The sequence below is a fragment of the Callorhinus ursinus genome, unplaced genomic scaffold (assembly GCF_003265705.2).
Source record: "Callorhinus ursinus isolate GAN/ISIS: 27379988/994484 unplaced genomic scaffold, GSC_fseal_2.0 scaffold21, whole genome shotgun sequence".
NCBI classification, from domain to species: Eukaryota; Metazoa; Chordata; class Mammalia; order Carnivora; family Otariidae; genus Callorhinus; species Callorhinus ursinus.
Genome location: NW_027397083.1, coordinates 1,577,556 through 1,597,703, shown reverse-complemented (window position 1 = coordinate 1,597,703; position 20,148 = coordinate 1,577,556). Strand labels below are relative to the sequence as shown.

At 59.0% G+C, this 20,148-nt stretch overlaps 1 protein-coding gene across 1 annotated transcript; it reads left to right on the top strand.

The window, feature by feature from the left end:
- Positions 1-1,201: 1,201 nt before the first annotated feature.
- RTN4RL2 (reticulon 4 receptor like 2) lies at positions 1,202-15,711 on the top strand. Its single transcript, XM_025878205.2, has 3 exons — positions 1,202-1,550; positions 7,179-7,660; positions 14,388-15,711. Exons 1-3 carry the CDS (start codon positions 1,520-1,522, stop codon positions 15,135-15,137), a joined length of 1,263 nt encoding a protein of 420 aa, XP_025733990.1. The 5' UTR covers positions 1,202-1,519; the 3' UTR covers positions 15,138-15,711.
- The last annotated feature ends 4,437 nt before the right edge of the window (positions 15,712-20,148 follow it).

Sequence of the window (20,148 nt, the reverse complement as noted above, 5' to 3'; positions counted from 1 at the left end):
GGGAGCGGCCGCCCGGGGCTCTCAAGCTTCCTCGGGTGAGGCTGCGTGCAGATGGCCCTGGCCTGGGCTGCACGCGCCGCTCCCGCAGCTCCAACCCCGCGGGTGCCCCAAGGCCACCGTTCCCGAAGCGCCTTCCGCGGCGCCTCGCGCCTGTCCGGAGCCGCGGCGGCTCCGGAGGGCAGGAAGCTCCGCGCGCTGGGCTGGGTCTCGGCCGGGGTCATCGTCACCGCCGCCTTTGTAAGGAGACGCTTAGGTCACGGATCGGATGGTACCGCCTCGCACGCGACCGCGAGAGGCGGGAGGGACCCCGACGAGAGCAGAATGCACCCCTCTTTTAGAGGAAGAAGAAGCTCGAGTGAAATCAATGGTCTCCTCCCCACGCGGGAGATGAGATAGTCCCTTTAGGACACATCACACATACACATAAAAATGCACACACTCGCGCGCGCACCCAAACTTGCACCCGCTCACCAATGCATTAAGGGGCACACACCCTTGCCACCCATCCCAAGCTCACTCGCGCCAAACTCCCGAACACCTCCCGGTTCCCACCAGTGCAGACGCGCACGCTGGTGGGCACTCAGCGGCTTACCCATTCGCACACTCACGTGCCCTCCCCCTTCCGCGGGCCCGTTTAAAAGGTCGCGCGCAAGCACTCTTAGAGTCACACCTGCACAAGTGTCCTTGTGCGCGCGTGCACGTTCATAGGCACTCAATCTTGCACACGCAACCTCTTGCATATGCTATTCTTATAGTCGCGCACACTCTGGGCTTGGGGTCTGGGAACCGAGGGGAAGGTAGAATCTAGAGGAGAGAAACCGCAGAGGCCTGGACCTTGGCGCCAGGGACGCAGCAGGAGGGGGAGGTGACCCAGGAGCCCGGGAAAGTTGGGAGGGGGAACTGGCCAAGTCCACGGGATCCCTCACACTACTGCACCGCCCCGCCCCCCCCCCCCCCCCCCCGGAAAGGATTTCTCTCGAAACGTGGCTCTGCGAAGGCGATCGAACACCGTCCTCCGGGTTCCCCAAGGAGGGGAGGGGGCCGGGATGGAGGGGGCTAGAAAGCCGCTCCCGCCTCCTAGTGGCCAGGAGAGGGTTAAGTCGGCTAGCTAGGAAGCGAGGGAGGAGCCAGCGAGTGCGGGAAGGAGTGGGGGTGGTTGGCAAGAGCATCCTCGCCGTCCCCACTCTCCCTCGGCGAGCAGCCGGGGCGCACGGACCCACGGACTGACGGACTCGCGCGCTGCCTGCGCTGCTGGGGGGCGCCGGCACCGGGCGTCGACGGCCAGCTCCAGCCCTCCCAGCCCCGTCGCGCCCCGCCCCGTCCCGTCGGGGCCGATGGCTCCTCCCGAGGCCCGCAGCCCGGGGGGCGCAGGGTAGAGCGCCGCGGCCGGGCCACACAGCCCGGGGACTCCCGGGCCCTCCCGGAGCCCCGCGGAGTCCCCGCCGTCCGTCCGGCGGGCTCAGGGAGCGAGAGGGAGCGCCCTCCCCCCGCCGCCCCCTCCCCCGAGCGTCGAGACAAGATGCTGCCCGGGCTCGGGCGCCTGCTGCAAGGTAGGGACCCCAGCTCGCCGGTGGGCAGAGGGCAACCAGGGGAGGGGAGCCGGGGTGCCCCCCTCCCCCCAGGGCGTGAGGGTGGGGCCGCTGTGGGGGTGGGGGTTGCCTGGGGAGGGGGGAGAGCTTAGCCCGGAGCCCCGCCCCCGCGCCCAGGGCTGCCGACTGGAGGAGCGCACCCGGCTCGGAGCCTGCTGGGAGGTGCGGGTAGCTCGTGACCGAGGGGGGACGCTGGGGCAGGCGGACCCGGCCCGGGCTCCACCTGCTCCGGGGGACGCTGAGGACTCTGGCCGGCTGGGGAAGCGCCGACTCAGCAACTCCTCGTGCCCCGTGCCTCAGCACTTTCCAGTCACCCGGGAAGACAGGGGGTGTGGGTAGGGGGCTGTCTGGGTGGATAGGAGTCTCAGAGGGAAATCCAAATGGCCCTGCCTAGGAAGACAGACGGAGGGCGCTAGAAAGGGGATAGTTCCACGGACTGAGTGACAGACTAGGGTGTGGACCGGACTGGGGGTGGGGTGGGGAAGGGGTCAGAGAGAGGGAGACCGCGAGAAGCAGTCGCTGATGGAGAAAGTGGTTAGGGGAGGGAGAGAGAGGAGGAATAAAGGTTAGACGGGAAAAGCATGGAGGGAAATGGGACCCAGGTGAGGCCGGAGGAAGAGAGAAGGAGAGGGGAGACCAGATTCACAGAGGGGTGCAGAGAAGGCGAGGGAGAAGAACCCAGAATCCGGAAGGCAGGGTAATGGGTAATGGGAAAGAGGAGGGCTGGGACCCTGGGGCCTGGGAAGGAAAGGGGAGTGGGAAGATGGGAAGCCTAACAACCAGAGGGACGCGGATGGCGGATGGAGATGGGGTGTCGGGAGCCGGGGAGAGGGTCAAGGATGAGCGCTCTGGTTGGGGCCAGGGAACCACAGAGGGGAGAGAGGCTGGGGGCCGATGTGGATGGGGACGTAGCTGGGAAGGAAGGAGGAGGGGCAAGAGGAAGATGGGGGGTCTGCCCAGGGATGAGACAAAGAGACTTCTGGTAACCACTTCCACGTGGGAAGCCCTCCATTCCCAAAGCGCCTGCCTGTCACATCCCTTCTCCCAGGGAGTGGTCCCTGGGTGGGGGGCTCTGAGCTCTGGGCCTTGGGGGCGGCTGTGAGGGGGAAAGGGTGAGGACATTCGAGTGGGGCGGCAGCCTCCAAGGGTGGGCACCCAGGTTGGCTGCGTGCTGCCATTTATATCTCTGGGCCCCGTCGCCGTCGCCGGCGTCGGATCCTGCCACCGCCAGCACGGCGGCTGCTTAATTTGGGGTGTTACATTCTGGCAGAGTGAGAAGCTGTTTGCAGCAGCTCTGAACCTCCGTCACCCGCATCAGTGCTCCCCCAGGCCCCTGCGTCACTGGTATCGCCACCACCTCCATTCTGCTCGGCGCTCCCACCTCCTCAGCCCCTGCCCCCTCAGCATCTGCCTGCCAGGCCCCAGCCCTTCCCAGCCTCTTGGGTGTGGAGCTGTGGCTGCTCAGCTGGGACTCTGGGCCCTTCCTTCAGAGCCAGAGCCCTCGACTCCCCTTTCAGGGAGCGCCTTTTCCAGGGTTCCCCTCCACCCAGTTGGGTTAGCACCCTGGCACCTGCCTCCACCCAGAGTGCATCTGCCTCCTCCCCAAGCTCCTTCTTCCACCAGAGCCTTGGGACTAAAAGGTGGTTCCTGGGGTGAGAACCTTGCTTCTGAGCCTTGGGACTCCGGGGTGATGGTCCAGAGTCCTTGACGATGGTCCCTCGGTGAATGGATACTTTTTGGCTCTGGGCACCTCGGCCTTCTGGGATCGATACCATGTTCTGGCCTCTCTCTGCTCCCTCCATAGGTCAATCCTAGCCACGTCTCCTGGACACTGGGCATTCCTTTTTGACTCCCAAATGGGCCATCCCTTAGAGCAGCCACAAGCTGGAGCCCAGAAGAGAAAAGTTGCAGAGAGCCTGGGTCCCTTCTTTGCTCTCACCCCAAACAGCATCATGGCTGGCCCAGCCCCGTGCACCTGGGTGCACTTTCTGTCTCCCTTGACCTCAAGGGCAGCGACTGTCACACTCAGGTGTGATTTCTGTGGATGATGTGAAGTCTCCCAAAGAAAGGTCAGAGACTTCTGACATGGACCCATCCGGTCTCTACTAGCCGCATGACCTGAGGCAGCTCTCTGTGCCTGAGCCTCCCTCCGCTCAGCTGCAGGTTGGGGGCAATAATAGTAATCCACAGGGTTACACTATGTTATACTCTATGCACAAATACAGTGTCCGGTACACAGTAGGTGCTTAATAACAGAGGGCTTCTGCCCATCCCTGCTCTGTGCTCCCCTGTGGCTCTAGCCATCACCTGCCGACTTTAGAGAAAAGGAAGAGGAGGAAAGAGAGAGGATGGGGTGAGCCAAGAGGGTGCGGGAGGCTGTCACCAGGGGGTCTCCTCAGCCTGTATAACGAGTGAGCTGCGAGATGAAGGCGGCAAGAAAGATATTGGAGGCAGACTGTCAGAGATCCGGGTGTGGAGGCCTGAGCTACTCCCTCCGAAACTGGTCCTTCCCCTCCCCAGCCCTCAGGGGCTCTGCCTGTGAAATAAGGGGGGGTTTGTTCTTGATGGCCACTGAGGTACCCCCCCCCCCGGTTCAGCTCCAACACTTTGCATCTTGCCCTAGTCTTTGCCAGGGAGTCACAAGATGGGGGCTGGGAGTGGACGTGTGTTCCTCGGGGAGGGAGAAAAGACAAGGCCTGGAGGGAAGGAGCGATGGTGAGGAGCCGTGGGAAGCAGGGGGTGGGGAAGGAAAAGGGCACGCGTGTGCTGGGCAGGGACTGAGGGCGGAGGAAGGGGAGAGCGGCATGGCTTGCCAGCCCCCCCTGCCTCTGCCCAGCAGCACTCCAGCCAGGCCTAGGGGCCAAGAAGCCCAGAGCCCCCCACCTTCCCCTCCTCCTCGCCTCCAGTGACAGCCGCAGCCTGAATTATGGATGAGGCTCCTTGGGTTACAGCTGCTTTGCCCGGCGGAGAGGGCCAGGAATGGCAACAGAGTCACGGTTACGCTGCGGCTGTCACAGAGGGGCCCCCAGCTCAGGGCCCCTCCTCAGAGAGCCTGCAGGGAACACCATCTCCGACTAGGGGCGGTGGGCCATGAGGGGGGTAGGCGTGGGGACCAGCCTGAGGGGGCGTGGGGAAAGACGAGAGGAGCCTCCTGATGGGGACAAGCAGGGAGCCAAGGTGTTGTAAATCAGCCCCTGCACGCTTGGCCCCCAGGCCAGAGGAGACCCTGGGGCCAGGGAGTGGCCCTGGGATTCTGGAGCGCTCTGGAATCACACATCCTTCCCTCTGTCTCTTTTGGGGTGCCAGTCAGCCCTAGAGGCTGGGGCGAAGAGCTCCGTAATCTGCTGGAGGGCTGCTGGCCTTCAGAGCTCACACTCTCGTGACCTTTGTGGCTCAGGGGTGGGATTAAGGATCAGAAAAGGATTTGACTTCCTCTGGTGTCAAGTCCTTGGGGAAGCAAGCTCAGAGGGTGACTGCTGGAAACAGAAGTGTCCTGGCCAGGCATCAGGAGAATCCTTTCTGGTCCTTGCCCAGTCACTTTGCTGTGTGACCTTGGGCAAGTTCCTTGCCCTCTCTGAGCCCCCATGTCCCCTGCATAGCACAAGAACTTGAGCCCCATGAATCTGGAGGACCTTTCCAGCTCTGAAATCTCCTGTTCTAAGCCCCGAGCCCCAGGCCTCACGAAACCCACCCAGGGTGCCCTGCTGCGCTCCTGCTCTCCACCTCGGCCTGGTTCGGATGAGGGGTGAGAGACAGGCCCCTCCACCCCACGTGGCTCTGAAAAACTCGGGAGGAGAAAGTAATCGTGAAACGCCGCACGGGGGAGGGGTGAGAAGGGCCGAGAAACGCGGAGGTGGTGTGAAGGAACGGAACAGCCGCCGCTGTGTCACCGAGCTATTACATCACACCCAGCCTACACACGCACGGGGCCGCACTCACACACACGCGGAGGACTGGTGGCACCCAGGGGGGGCCCAAAGCCGAGGAGCGGGAACACCACACACTCCGGCAGGGCGTGTCCCCCCCCACCCGCCCCCTCCCCCCCCAACCTGGGCAGGAGGTACAGCAGAGCATCCGTGCCGTCCGTGCCACACTCGGACCTGCCGGTGCCAGGGGCACACACCAGGCTCAGCAGCACAGCAAGCAGTGCAAGCAGTGAGCACTCAGCTCACACCTGGACCTAGGATCACACACACACACACACACACACACACACACACACACACACTCACAGCAACCTCTGGAGCGCAAGGCACCACTTAAGAGCCACAGACACTCCGTCCTTCCCCTGGAGTCTCTGGAACCCACAGAGCCCCAGGATCTCAGGTCCTGGGTCCAAGGGCCTGTCTTCCTCCCCTCTGCCCACACTCCTTGAAGCAGAAGGTTCTCGGTCAATGTGTGCCCAGGAAGTCACTGCCCGGTTTGTGGGGTGTAGGCCTCCCTTTCCCCAGGCCGACTTGCCAGGAGAAAATCCCAGGACTCATCTGGAAGTCAGGACAAAGGGCAGAGGTCAAGCTAGATCCAGCCCGGAAGCTTATCAGCTACAGTGAGGGCAAGAAGGCCAGGGGACAGGGATGGATGAGGGGGTCCTGCACCCCCTACTATAGCACAGGGATACAGGGGGGCCTAGACACAACTCTTCAGCCCCAGGCACTCGGGCCTCCCTGGGCCTGCTTCTCCATCCCTATCATAAGAAGGCAGAACGATTTCCGCCATTCAGAAGTTACTTGGAAAAATATATATATTATTTTTAAGTGACTTGGAATGAGGGGAGCCTGTGGTATAAAATGCAGATTCCCAGGCTGTCGCCCCAGGAATTCTGATTCTGCCTGCTTTCCGGGACCACCTGGCTGATTCTGTTGCAGGTGGCTGCTGGCCCCAGTTAGAAATGCACTGACCCCCTGGTCCCTCAGGGCCCTTCCAGCTTGGACAGGCCCCCGTTCTTCTAAGGTGAAAGCTGCTGGAAGGTGAGGGAGGGGGCTGCAGGCACCGTTGGGCTTAGCAAGGCCAGACCCCGGGGCAGCCCGAGGGCCGTTTTGCACGAACCTCAGATTCACGAAGGTTCTCAATTTAGTTCCAGCCATTCTCAAATGGGGGCGATTCGCCCCCCAGGGGACATCTGGCAATGTCTGGAGACATTTTGGTTATCATAACCAGGGGGCAGGTGTTGCTGGCATCTAGTGGGCAGAGGACAGGGATGCTGCTAAACATGCTAAATAAGACATCGTATAGGACTGCCCCCTACAACCAAGAGCCGTCAGACCTACCACCCCGAGCTGGAGAAGCCCTGACAGTTACAAGGGCAAACCTACCACAGTGAAGACCAATGAAAAAAGGCCACCACTCCTCCCAACAGCTTTCAACCTCGCTTTCCACCGTGTCCTCTTGGCATTTCTTTATCTTTTAATACACCAGAAGCCTCAAAAAGCAGACATGGCGCGGCCAGGGCTCCTTGCGACCCTGAGGTTGCACCCAGAACCCCTCCCCCAGAAGCGCTGCCCTTAGGGGTGGGTGGGCGGGCCCCTGGCCAGCAGGCCTGGCCGCAGCCCACCCCCGACCCCAGAACCGCCTGGCCTCCCTCTCCCACAGGTCCTGCCTCGGCCTGCCTCCTGCTGATGCTCCTGGCCCTGCCCCCAGCAGCCCCCAGCTGCCCCATGCTCTGCACCTGCTACTCGTCCCCGCCCACCGTGAGCTGCCAGGCCAACAACTTCTCCTCGGTGCCGCTGTCCCTGCCGCCCAGCACGCAGCGCCTCTTCCTGCAGAACAACCTCATCCGCACGCTGAGGCCCGGCACCTTCGGGCCCAACCTGCTCACCCTGTGGCTCTTCTCCAACAACCTCTCCGCCATCTACCCGGGCACCTTCCGCCACCTGCAGGCCCTGGAGGAGCTGGACCTCGGCGACAACCGGCACCTGCGCTCTCTGGAGCCCGACACCTTCCAGGGCCTGGAGCGGCTGCAGTCCCTGCATCTGTACCGCTGCCAGCTCAGCAGCCTGCCCGGCAACATCTTCCGCGGCCTGGTCAGCCTGCAGTACCTCTACCTCCAGGAGAACAGCCTGCTCCACCTCCAGGTGAGCCCGCCCCGCCCGGGGGCGCATGCGCACGCAGTCCCGGCCCCCGCTCTCCCTTCTCCCCTTCTCCCCGGGCCTCTCCGTCTCCTCTGGCCCGGGGGGGGGGGGGCACAGGAGGACCCCCTTCCTGCCAAAGCTTCTCTAGTTCCCCGCCCCTTTCCTAAGTTTCTGTCCCTCTCACTCTCGCCAGGGGCTCTTCTTTATCTTCTCTCTCGATAGCTCCCTGCCTATGCCCGTTTGGGTCCCTCGCGGCCTCGCTCCCTAACCCTCCAACCCCCCATCTGTCTCCCTCTGCCTGTCTGTCTGTCTGTCTATCCCTTTCCGTCCCTCTCTGCCTCTTTCACTAGCTTGCCTCCCCCGTCTGTCTTCTTGTGCCTCTTCTGTCTGTCTCCCTTCACACGCCCACTCCACACACACTCCCCCATGTCTGTCTGGGTGTATGGACGTTTCTCTTTCCGTGATCCCTCCTTTCCCCCTTGTTTGCCTTCGGGGGAGTCTGCCTTGCCCCAGGCACCCAGCCCGAAGGCCTTAGCGGCTGCTTTTCTCACCCACCCCTACACTCTCCCGCCTCTCGGGGAGGAGGAACAAGAGGGCAGAGCCCCTGTAATTATGCCCCATGGAAGGTTCCGCCTCTCTCCAGCTCACTGGGTATTGGGACAAGGGGGAGCCCTATCCTTTCCAGGTCCCCCCAAACCTGTCATCCCTGTGCACGGGAAGAAGGGGGAAAGAAAAAAAAGGGTAAAGAGCGGTTAAGTAGCTGGAAAATGGATGCTCTGGAAACGGAAGGAATAACAGTAATTGCTATTTATTGTTATTATCATTGATCTAAATATTGTTTATTGTTGTTGTTATGCTGACTGTTTGACAGCCAAATCCTCCCATTCTGTTTCCCCAGGAAGCAATCACATACCCTCCAAACCACTCTGGAAGAAATTCCTCCCTGGGCTACACAGCCTCTGGTTGGAAGGGGGCAAAGACCTCCAAATTCTACCCCCACCACCCCCCCGCCCCGGTCCCCACATAAGCCTGGAAGGCACTTGCTCCTCCCCATCTGCGGTCAGGTGCCTGCCTGGTCTCACCAATGTGCTCATTTGCACATCAGGTCAGTGCTGATATTGACAGTGATGATGACACAGGTGGTAATAGCCTGACAAATGTATCGAGCACCCACTGTGTGCTAGCTGCTGAGGAGACAGTCGTGAAGGAAACAGACAAAGCTCCCTACCTTCAGAGATAGCATTCTAGTCGGGGAGAGAGACAAGAAAAACGCATAGTCTGCTGGAAAATTCTGTCATGGCCATTATTACTGCCTAAATAATGGTAACAGTAGCACCCACTACCACTTAGGAGGCACACTGTGTGCCTGGCACTGTGCTAAGGACTATACAGGCATCGACTCTGGTATCATTTACAGGCGTGTGACAAATTTTAACCTTCCTGAGCCACAGTGTTTCCATCTGTAAAATGGGGGCAGCAACAGCCCCCCATCTCCTAGGGATTTTATAAGCGTTCAGGGCATGAATAATTTGTAAAGCACTTAGAATAGTGCTTGGCATACGGTAAGCACTATATAAATGCTTGTTAAAATACTATTTTAAAAAGAGAAACAAGCCTCATTTAACATTGGCCTTGGTGAAATGGCCCATCTTGGACCTGATCCTGGCGATTTGGGTCATCTTCATGGATGATACTGAGGCCACGAGTGGGTCCCAGAATACTCCCTCCCTTTCCTTTGCTTCCTAAATTTGCCTAGCACCTCAGGGTTTACAAAGCATATTCAGCCACCTCGTCTCACGTCTACCGCCCTTTTGGAGGTTGTCTCCTTACAGATAAGGAAGCGGAGGCCCAGGACCCCAAAGACTTTGCAGATAGAAGGCCTCTACACATCAACGCTCTTAAACCACTGTCCATGTGATTGGGGGCTTGCGTGTCTCACCTTCACAACAGCCTGGTAGTAGGGGACAGTTAGGGGCAGTAGGGACAAGGAACAGAAGTTCCTGGGGCCATACGACCAGGAAGAGCATGGTACTGGAGCCTTCGGGGTCTGATGACATTTCAGGAATTTCTGTCCCTCAGACCTCTTCCCCAGGCTCCATCCAGGGGCAGGGGTCAGGAAGGACAGCAGTGTGGGCTGGTCTTTGAAAGCACACTCTTTGGAGCCTGCCAGACCGAGGTTCAAATCCTGGCTACTGTATGGCTTTGGACAAATGACTCAACCTCTCCATCTTCATTTCCTCATCTATAAAATGGCAATCATGGTAGTACCTGACATTTATCTAAGAAGCTCTGTAAGGTTTAAAATTTAGCCCAGAGCCACCCTCCATACGGGCGCTATCATGATCGTATCGTTCCTGGTAGTTGCACAACGACTCCCGCTGACACCCTGAGCTCCTTATCGATACAATTAGTTGTTCAGAATGACGAATCTGGGGCCAGGGAGCCTGAGTCTGAATCCCTGCTCTGCTGTTTTCCGACTTTACTGGAGGCAAGTTGCCTCCCCATTCTGAACCCCAGTTTCCTTATCCATAAAATGGGAAAAATAAAAATAAGACCTTCCACAAAGAATGGCTATAAAAAGCCAGTGAGTTTGTGAATATAAAGCACGTAGTTCAGGGCAGAATAAATCATGTCATGATGACCTGACCCTTTGTCTCTCAGGCCACGAATGGCAGCCAGCACCTGGGCTCAGGAAAGGGCTGGGCAAAGGGGGGCCTTGACTGGGTGCAGGGCGTGGGGGGTGGGGGTGTCCTTCTGAAACGGGAAGTGCTTGACCTGCACCCCATGGTGTGAATGGTGCGGGGCATCACAGGGAGGGAGCATCTCCGCACCTGGCCCCTTCGTAGAGAAGAAAGAGCGAGCCAGCCTCTGCCTGGGGCTGGCCTGGCAGAACCAGGCCAGGAGATGATACAGGCAGGTGAGGAAACGTGTGGCTGGGGTGAGAGCCACAGGATGCAGGTGTGACCAAAGATGGAGCTCCCGAGAGGGGAGCTTTGGAGGGGGGCGAGGGGCCACAGCTTTTCAGGAAGAGGAAGGTGAAGGTGGAGGTGGGGTGGGGCGGAGTTTCTCAAGGACTGTCTGCTGTAGGCCAGGCACTGTACCAGGGGGCGTTCGTTCATCAGTGGGTATTTATGGAGCACCTACTACGGGTCAGGCGGTGTTCTGGGTGCCAGGGATTCAAGAGTGAGCAAAAACAGCGTCCCTGCTCTCCGGGAGCTTATTTCCTACTTGAGTAGAACCAGAGGATAGAAACACCGGCTCTCTCCTTCAATCATGACAGCCTGCATGGTATATAAGGGCAGTCTTCGCACTCAGGCAGACCTGGGTGTGAATCCCAGGCCCACCTCTGGCTTGCTGTGTGGCTCTGGGCAAGTTTCTTCACCACTCTGAGCCTCCATGGATCCATCTGTAAAGCGGAGGAAATGACCTGCGCCTCAGAGCCTTGTTGTGAGGATTAAAGGAGATGCTACTTGCAAAGGGCTCAGCACAACGTGTCGTTCAGAGTAAGCATCATTTCCTCCACAGCTGGGGGCACTGAGCCTCGGTGAAGTCCAGGCACCAGTCCAAGGTCACCCGACCATTTAGGAGCACAGCCTAGAACCGGGCCCCGGCCTGCCTGACTCCAGAGTTCATGCCCACGTTTCACCACATATAGCTGTTGGACCCTAGGCAAGTCACTTGCCTTCTGGGGGCCTTCCTCTCCTATTCTCCGGAAGGGATGTAATAATATTATCTGCCTCGTGGGGCTGTGATGATTCAGTTACTACATGGGATCTGGGTAGCACAGAGCTTGGCACCCAGTGCGGGCTGACGCAGACAATGACGGTGACACCTGGCAGAGATTGGTGAGCACTGTGAGTGGGGGTGCCTGGCACGGAGCAGACACTCAATACAGCTTTGTTGAATGAATGAGGTACACTCCAGGACTCACTTACTCATAAATATCAGATGAGGTTGGATCTTAATCATCAACTGTCTCATGTCCCTTGTTTCATAGATGAAGAAACCTGAAGCTCAGAGAGGTTTGTGGAACTGCCCAAGGTCACACAGCCCGGCAGCTAAATGCCAGAGACTGGAGTGGGAAGGGTGGAAGGAGGCAAGCTGAAGAGCAGGGTGCTGGATGCTGTGGGGCCGGCGGGGCGGGGGGGGGGCGGGGGGGGGCGGGCAGGGATGCTGCGTTGAGATTCCAAATGGATGCGGAGAGCTGTGAACCGACCTGCGGGGAGGTGAGGGAAATGTGGTTTTCGAAATGGAAGTGGATGACTTTAGCAGCCGCTCTCAGCCCAGAGGGAGGGGGCGCAGGGTGGGGAGGGCGAGGGCTGTGAAAGTCAAGAGCTTATTAATGCACAGAGAACGTTTTAACAGGGAGAGAGGAAGGCCCAGATTTGAGAGCTGCAGCCCAGGAAGTGGCTGTGGGATTTGGCAACAGCTTGGATGAAGGGAGGGGTATGGACCCCCAGACAGAGGCTCAGCGAGGGCAGGGCCAGGACATTTGCAAGAGGGAAAAGGGGGAAGAAGAAGAGGTTGAGATCAAAGGATTCTGTAGCCCCCAAATTGGGGCTGTGGATCAAAGGTGCCTGAATTTCTGGGGCGTCTGAACCTTTGGTCTTCCCTTCCTGACCTCTGGAAGTCCCCAGAGTGCCGATGACCTTTGCTTCCACCCCCACCCCATACTGATCCTGACCAGGTATCTCCGGGTGTATCCCCCCACGGCTGACACTCCATAAAAAAGGGAAACCCTAACTAGGTGTCTGAGTGGAGGGGTTTCAGAATGCACTCCCTGGGGGCCGGGAAGAGACGGACAAGGGCACCAGGCGAAGCTGGGACAGGCTGAGGCCACAGGCGTGCAGAGAACCCACTGAGCTGGGCATGGGGTGGTGGCAGCAGGGGGCAGAGAACGCTGGTGTCAGAGACAGCCAAGAAGGTTGAGGGGACGGATCTCAATGTGGCCAAGCGGAGGGTTCTTGGCAGGCTCAGTTCCTGTAGCGGAGAGGGCGGAAGGCAGATGGGAGGGGGCGAGAAAACACAGGAGCACAGGAAGGTGGAGGCTGTGGGTGTGGGCTGGGAGTCAACGCCCTCCCCCCACCTGAGACCCAGGCTCCTGGGTGGGAAGGGCGGGATCATCCCCCAGCCAGGAAAGGGTGGGAAACAGCCCGGAAACAGGACCCAGGGGTAAACAGGCTTCAACACAGCGGATGCTCTCATCCCTGAGAACCAGACTTTCTGGGCCTGCTGACCACAGTGATGTCCTGCACAGAGGGGAGACCTCGTACTGGGGCTCTGGGCCCCTCTCTGGCAAGCCCTTGGTCTCTCTGGGTCTCAGTGCTCTCCTCCATAAAAAGTGGGGCTGGGCCAGTGGGCCCGGAAGCACTAACTCCCAAGTCTGGCTAACCACCACCAAGCTGGTGAGCTGGTTAAAAATGCAGAACGCAGCTCCCAGCCTGCTACCCCCCGCGAAGAAGCAAACCTATACCTACCTATTCCTGAACCCCCATTAATTCTGAATCACCATTCAAAATCCTTCCAGCACTAACAAGGCCTGATTCTGGGACTCCCCAGCCCCAGGCAGCCAGGTGGGACAGCCCTCTAAGGGGGCCGGTGATGCAGGGCATCAGACAACAGCCTTCCTTCCCCTCTCTGCTGCCTCTGGGGGTGTGGAGCTGACACCTGGCCCGTCTAATATCCTATTGAAGTAGAACAGCAGAACTTTTGAGCCCCAGGGAGCTCCTCTGTTAGAGGAATAGGGATGGACCTAACTGTAACTGAGATCCTACTGTCGTAACAACCACTATTTATTGATGGTGGTCTATGTGCCCACCAGGTGCCGTATCCTTCCAGCATGATCTCACCTAACCCTCCCTCAGCCCGCTGAGCTATCCATCCTAAAGAAACTGAGACTGGATGAGGCTGAATAACTTGCCCAAAATAACACAGCTGGGAAGAGGGCAAGCTGAATCTGAAGCCCCGGGCTCTCACTCCTGAGCCTGTGGGCTTCACTGGACCGAATCCCAATGTGCCAGGCACTGGGCCCAGCACTTCACCCATCTGCTCTTTGTGTGGATTGTCTTCCTTAATCCTCAGCACCAACGCAGGAGGATGTACACTCATCCCCATTTTATAGATGAGGAAACAGGCTAAGAGAGATTACTGGCTTGGCCAAGTTAACAGTGGCCAACCCACCGAATGCCTACCTCATGGAAATCTTGTTCTAAGTAACTTAATAGATGTTGCTTCATTTAATCTCCACATCTTACAGGTGAAGAAACGGAGTCAGAGATACTGAGCCTTGCCCAGAGTGGCACAGTCAGTACTTGATAGATCCAGGATTTGAAGTCAGGAAGTCTGGGCGCCCAGCCTGCATGCTTAAGCAAAGCGGGGGTGCTCATTCTCCAGGTGTGGTCCTCTGACCAGCAGCATCAGCACCACCTGGGAACAGATCCTGCAGCCGCACCCCAGACCTGCTGAATTAGAAACTCGGGGAGTGGGGGCACGCAGGGCTCTGCAGGGGATTCAGAGCACTAGCATTTAAGACCTACTGGCCTCAACGATATTGTTTTCCCCACATTAACTTCTTAATAGGTTAGGGGAGGCAGGATTCGAACCCAGAAGTCTCCAAATCAAACCATCAAACCCTTTCCGTTCTAGCACAACGCTCCTCCTCCTTCCCCTCCTCCCCACCTGCCTCTGAGGACCGCTCTCTTCTTCTCCCCCCCCCCCGCCCCCACCCCAGGATGACCTGTTCGCGGACCTGGCCAACCTGAGCCACCTCTTCCTGCACGGGAACCGCCTGCGGCTGCTCACGGAGCACGTGTTCCGCGGCCTGGGCAGCCTGGACCGGCTGCTGCTGCACGGCAACCGGCTGCAGGGCGTGCACCGCGCGGCCTTCCGCGGCCTCAGCCGCCTCACCATCCTCTACCTATTCAACAACAGCCTGGCTTCGCTGCCCGGCGAGGCGCTGGCCGACCTGCCTGCGCTCGAGTTCCTGCGGCTCAACGCCAACCCCTGGGCGTGCGACTGCCGCGCGCGGCCGCTCTGGGCCTGGTTCCAGCGCGCGCGCGTGTCCAGCTCCGACGTGACCTGCGCCACCCCCCCGGAGCGCCAGGGCCGCGACCTGCGCGCCCTCCGCGAGTCCGACTTCCAGGCGTGCCCGCCCGCGGCGCCCACGCGGCCCGGCAGCCGCGCGCGCGGCAACAGCTCTTCCAACCACCTGTACGGCGTGGCCGAGGCCGGGGCGCCGCCCGCCGACCCCTCCACCCTCTACCGAGACCTGCCCGCCGAAGACCCGCGAGGGCGCCAGGGCGGGGACGCGCCCACGGAGGACGACTACTGGGGGGGCTACGGGGGCGAGGACCAGCGGGGGGAGCAGACGTGCCCGGGCGCCGCCTGCCAGGCGCCCCCGGACTCCCGCGGCCCGGCGCTGTCGGCCGGGCTGCCCACCCCTCTGCTTTGCCTCCTGCTCCTGGCGCCCCACCACCTCTGACTGCGGTGCTGAGACCCCGCCCCCAGCTGCGGGCTCGGGCCACCCGCCCCCCTACCCCGTCCCGCCCCGGCCTTCCTGTCCCCTCCCCAGGGACAGACCGGCAGCCTCTTCCTGCCTCCTGGGCTGCTGGCTGAGGACGGGGTCGCCTCGGGTGGCTGAGCCCTGTTCTCCCCAAGTCCGGCCATTAACTCTTTCCCTCCCCAAGCCTGGGATGGGGCACCCCAGGCAGCCGCTGACCCCTTCTCCCAGTGCCCACCGTGGACTCGAGAGGGGGCTTTTGTCTGCAGAGCATCATCCACCAGCAGAGCCTTTGGAAGCTCCCTGGAGGGGAGCCCCACCCTGGAGCCCTTTGGAGGGATGCCTCAGTTGGGGCCAGGCTAACCCTAGGCCCCTGCTTATCCTAGCCCCCCTCAACCTCCCGACACTGGAGGAATACTTTTCTCCTAAGTCTACCCAGGACACTTTTTAGGGTGCCTGGAGAGAACTTTCCTCTCCACCGTGGCCCCTGTGTGGTGAAGATCAACAGAAGTTGTTTGGGGAAAAAAAAAATTTATTAAAAAATTCTATTATTTTATCTTCTTCTGTAAGATTTGTTGGCTCAGGACCTCAAAAGTGGGAGGAGGGCTTAGAACCATCAGGATTCCAGGGCCAGGAAGGTTAGAGAAAGGGGACCCATCCCAGGCCACCAAAGTGCTTCTTGCTGGCTGGAGAGCTGCTCCCCCATGGTGAGAAGCTGAAGACTGAGAAAGAGGGGTGATCCTCGAGCCCCAAGCAGGCCACTGAAATCTGGTGAAATCCGACAGCCAAGAGTGGGTGCTGACATCACCTCACCCCTCCCATTGGTCCGGAGAAGCAGCTACAGGGGACCCTGAGTTGTCTGGCACCTGAGGAGCTGAGGCTGGGGAAGGCCTCCAGCCTGGTTAACGGCTCCCTCCCAAGCCCTGTTCCTTCAGGAAGGAAGAGCATTTCCCATCTTACCCTGCAAGGAGAAATAACAGACACCCAGGGTCACAGCCAGCCCAAACATGGCTTTAGGCAAATCTGAAAAAGGCACCTCATCCTCAGGGGAACCCAGCCCCAGAGCACAACAAACACCTTAGCAAGCAGAGCCTAAGGCTGAATTTCAGCTCGTACTTGCCCCGTTGGCTGAGTGTCTTTGTGCAGTGTACAGCCTGCTGAGCTGTACGCAAAAACCCTATAGATCAATGGTCTCTTTCCCTTGGCTCCAGTGAGGTGGGACAGGCCAGGTCAGAGAAGCAGTTGCAACCAGGTTAGAGGAGAAACCAAGGTCCTAGGGTGACCAGAGGGACATGAATCCGAAGTTGGGGTACCCTGCTGGCTTGAGGTATGATCTGAAGCCTCATCTTTCCAGTGTGTGAAAGGGAGGGTTAGGGTTAGGGCTAGGGAGGCCTGGGGAAGGAAAAAGCCCAACTCAGAAGAACTTAGGATAGAGGTTAGGGGTGAGCCTCATCAGAGCAACTGGGGAGAAGTTTGATGGTTTACATTTAGGATTAAGAATCTAACTGCGGGGGGCGGGGGATGGAAAGAGAGGGGACCTGGATGCCAGGGCTCAGAGAGCAGGGATGCTGAGATCCTGTGACTCTGGCCAGTCAAGTCAGAAGGATGGCATGAAGAGGAGGCAGAAACGGGAAGGAGTCGACATTGAAGGCCTGAGGCAGGTGGACCTTGGATAAGAGTGTGCGGTGGGTGGGGGAACAGTGAAAACAGCCTGAGTGAGGAACCTGGGGAGCTCCTGGGGTCTGGGGCCTCACAGGGAGCTTGTGTCAGGCTGGCTTTGGGGAGGCTAGCGAGCGGGATGGGGGGCAAGAGCTCTGATGGAGGAGGAGCTGCTGGGGACTGGGCAGGGGGAGGGAGGATGCTGGGAAATCAGAAGCAGGCTGTCCAGGTCACAGAATTATCGTTGTGAAATATTCATGGGCCTTCGGTCCAGATGCTATTTCAGAACAGTGAAAGCAAGAGGAGTGTGTGAGCCTCAGGAAGAAGCCCACAGCAATGCCTCTTTCCACCACCCCCACCTCCACCACCATCAGCCCAGACAGACCCACAGACGCCCATCACGTGCACACCCACGCTCACACGCTCTCTCACACTCGCACAACATGGAGCTGTGGAGCACGTGCAGGCAAGCTGACACCCACGGGTCCCACAAACAGGCAGATGCACCCCAAATGCATACACGTATAGCCACACAGCCGCCTAAGCAGGACCCTGCACAGAGACCACCTCCAGAGATCTCACGCATACACCCCCCCTCCCAGCGACTCCAGACAACTCAGATTTACAGCCTTGAGCCTCACACTCTGAAACAGGAGAGGCTGTCAAGGCCATCCCGTCCAACCACCAGTGCTCTGATGGGGAAACTGAGGCCCAGAGAGGGGAAGGGATTTGTCCGAGAGTCCCCCACCCCTGAACAAAACAAAGCTCATTCACCTGCTGCATTCTGTGAGTAGACCCACGACCTGAATTGTCTGCCAGTCCCCCAGGCGTGCTGTGCTTAACTCCTCTCCCTAATCTGCCCAGTTACCCAGTCCCCCCCTGGCCCTACCCATCCCTCCCTTTCCATTCCCCCTACCACCTCCCTGCTCCATCTCCTCATTACCTCATGCCTAGAATAGAGGAGAAAATAGCAGTACCCAGCTCTCTGGTTTTCCTACCTTCAGTCTCTCTCCCTCCCACCCACTGCCCATGGTGGCCAGATTCAGCTGACCAAAATTTGCATTGTGTTTTTCTGTCCCTCAGAAACCTACAATGCCTCCTTACTGCCTACAGGTTAAAGATGAAATGCCTTAGCAGACCACCAAAGATCCCTCAGAGTCGGTTACCAACTGCCTTTCTAGCCTTTTCTCTCATGGCCTTGCCCCAAATCTTCACTCCAGCTAGAATGAGTCCATCATGCTGGTCGTCAGTTACCATGCACTTGCAACCCACAAACCTACTTTGAACTCTCCCTAAAGTTCCTCGATCTCCCCCGAACTAGGAAGCCTCTCCCCTTCTCCTCAGATGACAGACTCCAGACCCCTTCCCCGAGGCGCAGTGTGCACCTCTCTGACGTTATCAGTGGGGGTTCTTTGACTGTCCTTCAAAGCGGCAGTAAAGGCTCAGGCTCAGGCTCAGGCTGCCTCCAGGCAGATGGCTGCCCCCGACTGGCCACCTTGGGAATCACAGCCAGGCTCCAGTCAGCGCCAACAGCGTGAGCATCCATCCACCCGCCTGGGGAGCGGAACAGGAGAAGGACGCCAGATGATGGGGTTTATAAGCCCTTAAGCCTCTAAGGTTCTTAAACTCAGAGTAGCGGGGAGGGCTCTCAGCCCTGCTTTTGGAACTGCTGGCACCTGACTTCAGACCCCTAATCCCTAAGAGAACCCCTCTCCTCTGAGCTACAAAGACTTGGGGCTTTCGGGCCACTGCTGAAGGGAAATTCGCCCACCAGGCTCTGAGAGGCCACAGGCCAGGGACAGTCCAGGTGGCAGACCCAAGGTCCGGCTGGGGTCAGGTTTCTACATGAATTTTTAATGCTTCCAGCCAGACCTGTCAGATGTTCCGAAACCTGAGCATCTCCTTTCATTTCTGTACACCGTGCCCTTCCCCAATCCCCATGGCCCCTGGGGGTGGGGCAGGGAGGACAGGCCTGGGACAGCTACCAGTGGCCTCTGGAGAAATGCTTTTGGGGAAGTGGAAGGTGAATGACCTAGTTATTCGTCCACTTACTGTGTGACCTTCAGCAAGTTACTTAACCTCTCTGAATGTCTGTTTTGTTTTTTCCATTTGTGACCTGGGGATAGCACCTGCTTAAATCGACTTGCTGTGGGGAGTAAGTACAATAACCCCGTGGAAAAGTGACCTACATATTTGCTGTTATTATTATCTTCCCTCAAGTCCAGCTTCCCTCCCCTTCTTCCTTCCAACCCCAGGGGTGCCTCTTGCCCCTTTCTTTTGGAGGTGGGGGCTTTGGTCTGCTCTGCCATTCCCCCCTAAGATCCTTTGGCCTTTCTAGAAACTTCAGCTGAAGAGGGGTAAAGGAAGTGAGAAGCGGAGGCCAGGCTGGTGGTGTAAGAGAAGAAGATGGTCCAGCTGAGGTGAAGGGGAGGGAAGCAGGCAGCTGCCTGGAAGGGGAAGACCCTACTCAGAGAGAGAAGAGCTAGGTGCAGGCTCATTTCTTTCCTTTTCTCCCTTTCTCCTTCCTTCCCTCCTTCCTGGCACCTTCTCCACACCTGGTCCAATCACACCAGAAGCCTTCTGAGCAGAGGTGAGGTCAGGAGCATGGAGGCAGGGCTGGCAGGAGGAAGGGTGGTGCTGTCGAAGGAGGCTTGCCCAGTCTTTCCTGCCCACCAATTCCCTGCCAGTGGTTTTTAAGAACGGGGTCTTTTACATCTGATTTAGGTGGGAAGTTGCTAAAATGCAGATTCCTGAGCCCCTCAGCCCTGCTGAATTAGATCACGAAGGGACCCTGGAACTCATTTTAGACAAGCGGGGGTTGGTTACCCAGCACTCTAAAGGCTGAGAAACATCCCAAAGGTGGGGTGCGTCAGGGAAGGGGGAGCAGACTGGGGAAAGCAAAGGGAGAAAAGTTAGATTCACCCCCACCCCCACCCCCACCCCCACCGCAGGCACACTTGGCGAAAGTAACAGACGACTCTCCAGCGCCGAGAGGGTGATGCCACGGATCGGGAATAAAGGAGGGAGGAGGCAGAGAGGGAGGACGCCGAGACCGATGGGGGCGGGGACACAGCCGAAGTGAGACCCGAGGTAAGCAGCCACTAGCGGAAACAGACGCTTGCAAGGTGTCCCCCACCCTCGCGGCGATTTGAGACCCTGGACTTCTGGACGCGGGATGCGGACACGCTGGAAGAGTCGTCTCGGTTTCTGGGGCGGGGGGACGGGTCAGGGACGAAGGCTCGCTTGCAGCGACCCGCGGCCCTCCCCGGAGGCCAACGCCCAGACGTCAGGACACTCACCTATCCCTCCCGGGCCAGAGCCCTCCTCCCCTGCC

Bases quoted from the DNA above. Each gene is read 5' to 3' on its own strand.
- RTN4RL2 (XM_025878205.2), top strand. From the start codon at position 1,520: ATGCTGCCCGGGCTCGGGCGCCTGCTGCAAG. The intron at 1,551-7,178 runs GTAGGGACCCCA...CCTCTCCCACAG, and splicing joins GCTCGGGCGCCTGCTGCAAG to GTCCTGCCTCGGCCTGCCTC. The intron at 7,661-14,387 runs GTGAGCCCGCCC...CCCCCACCCCAG, and splicing joins ACAGCCTGCTCCACCTCCAG to GATGACCTGTTCGCGGACCT.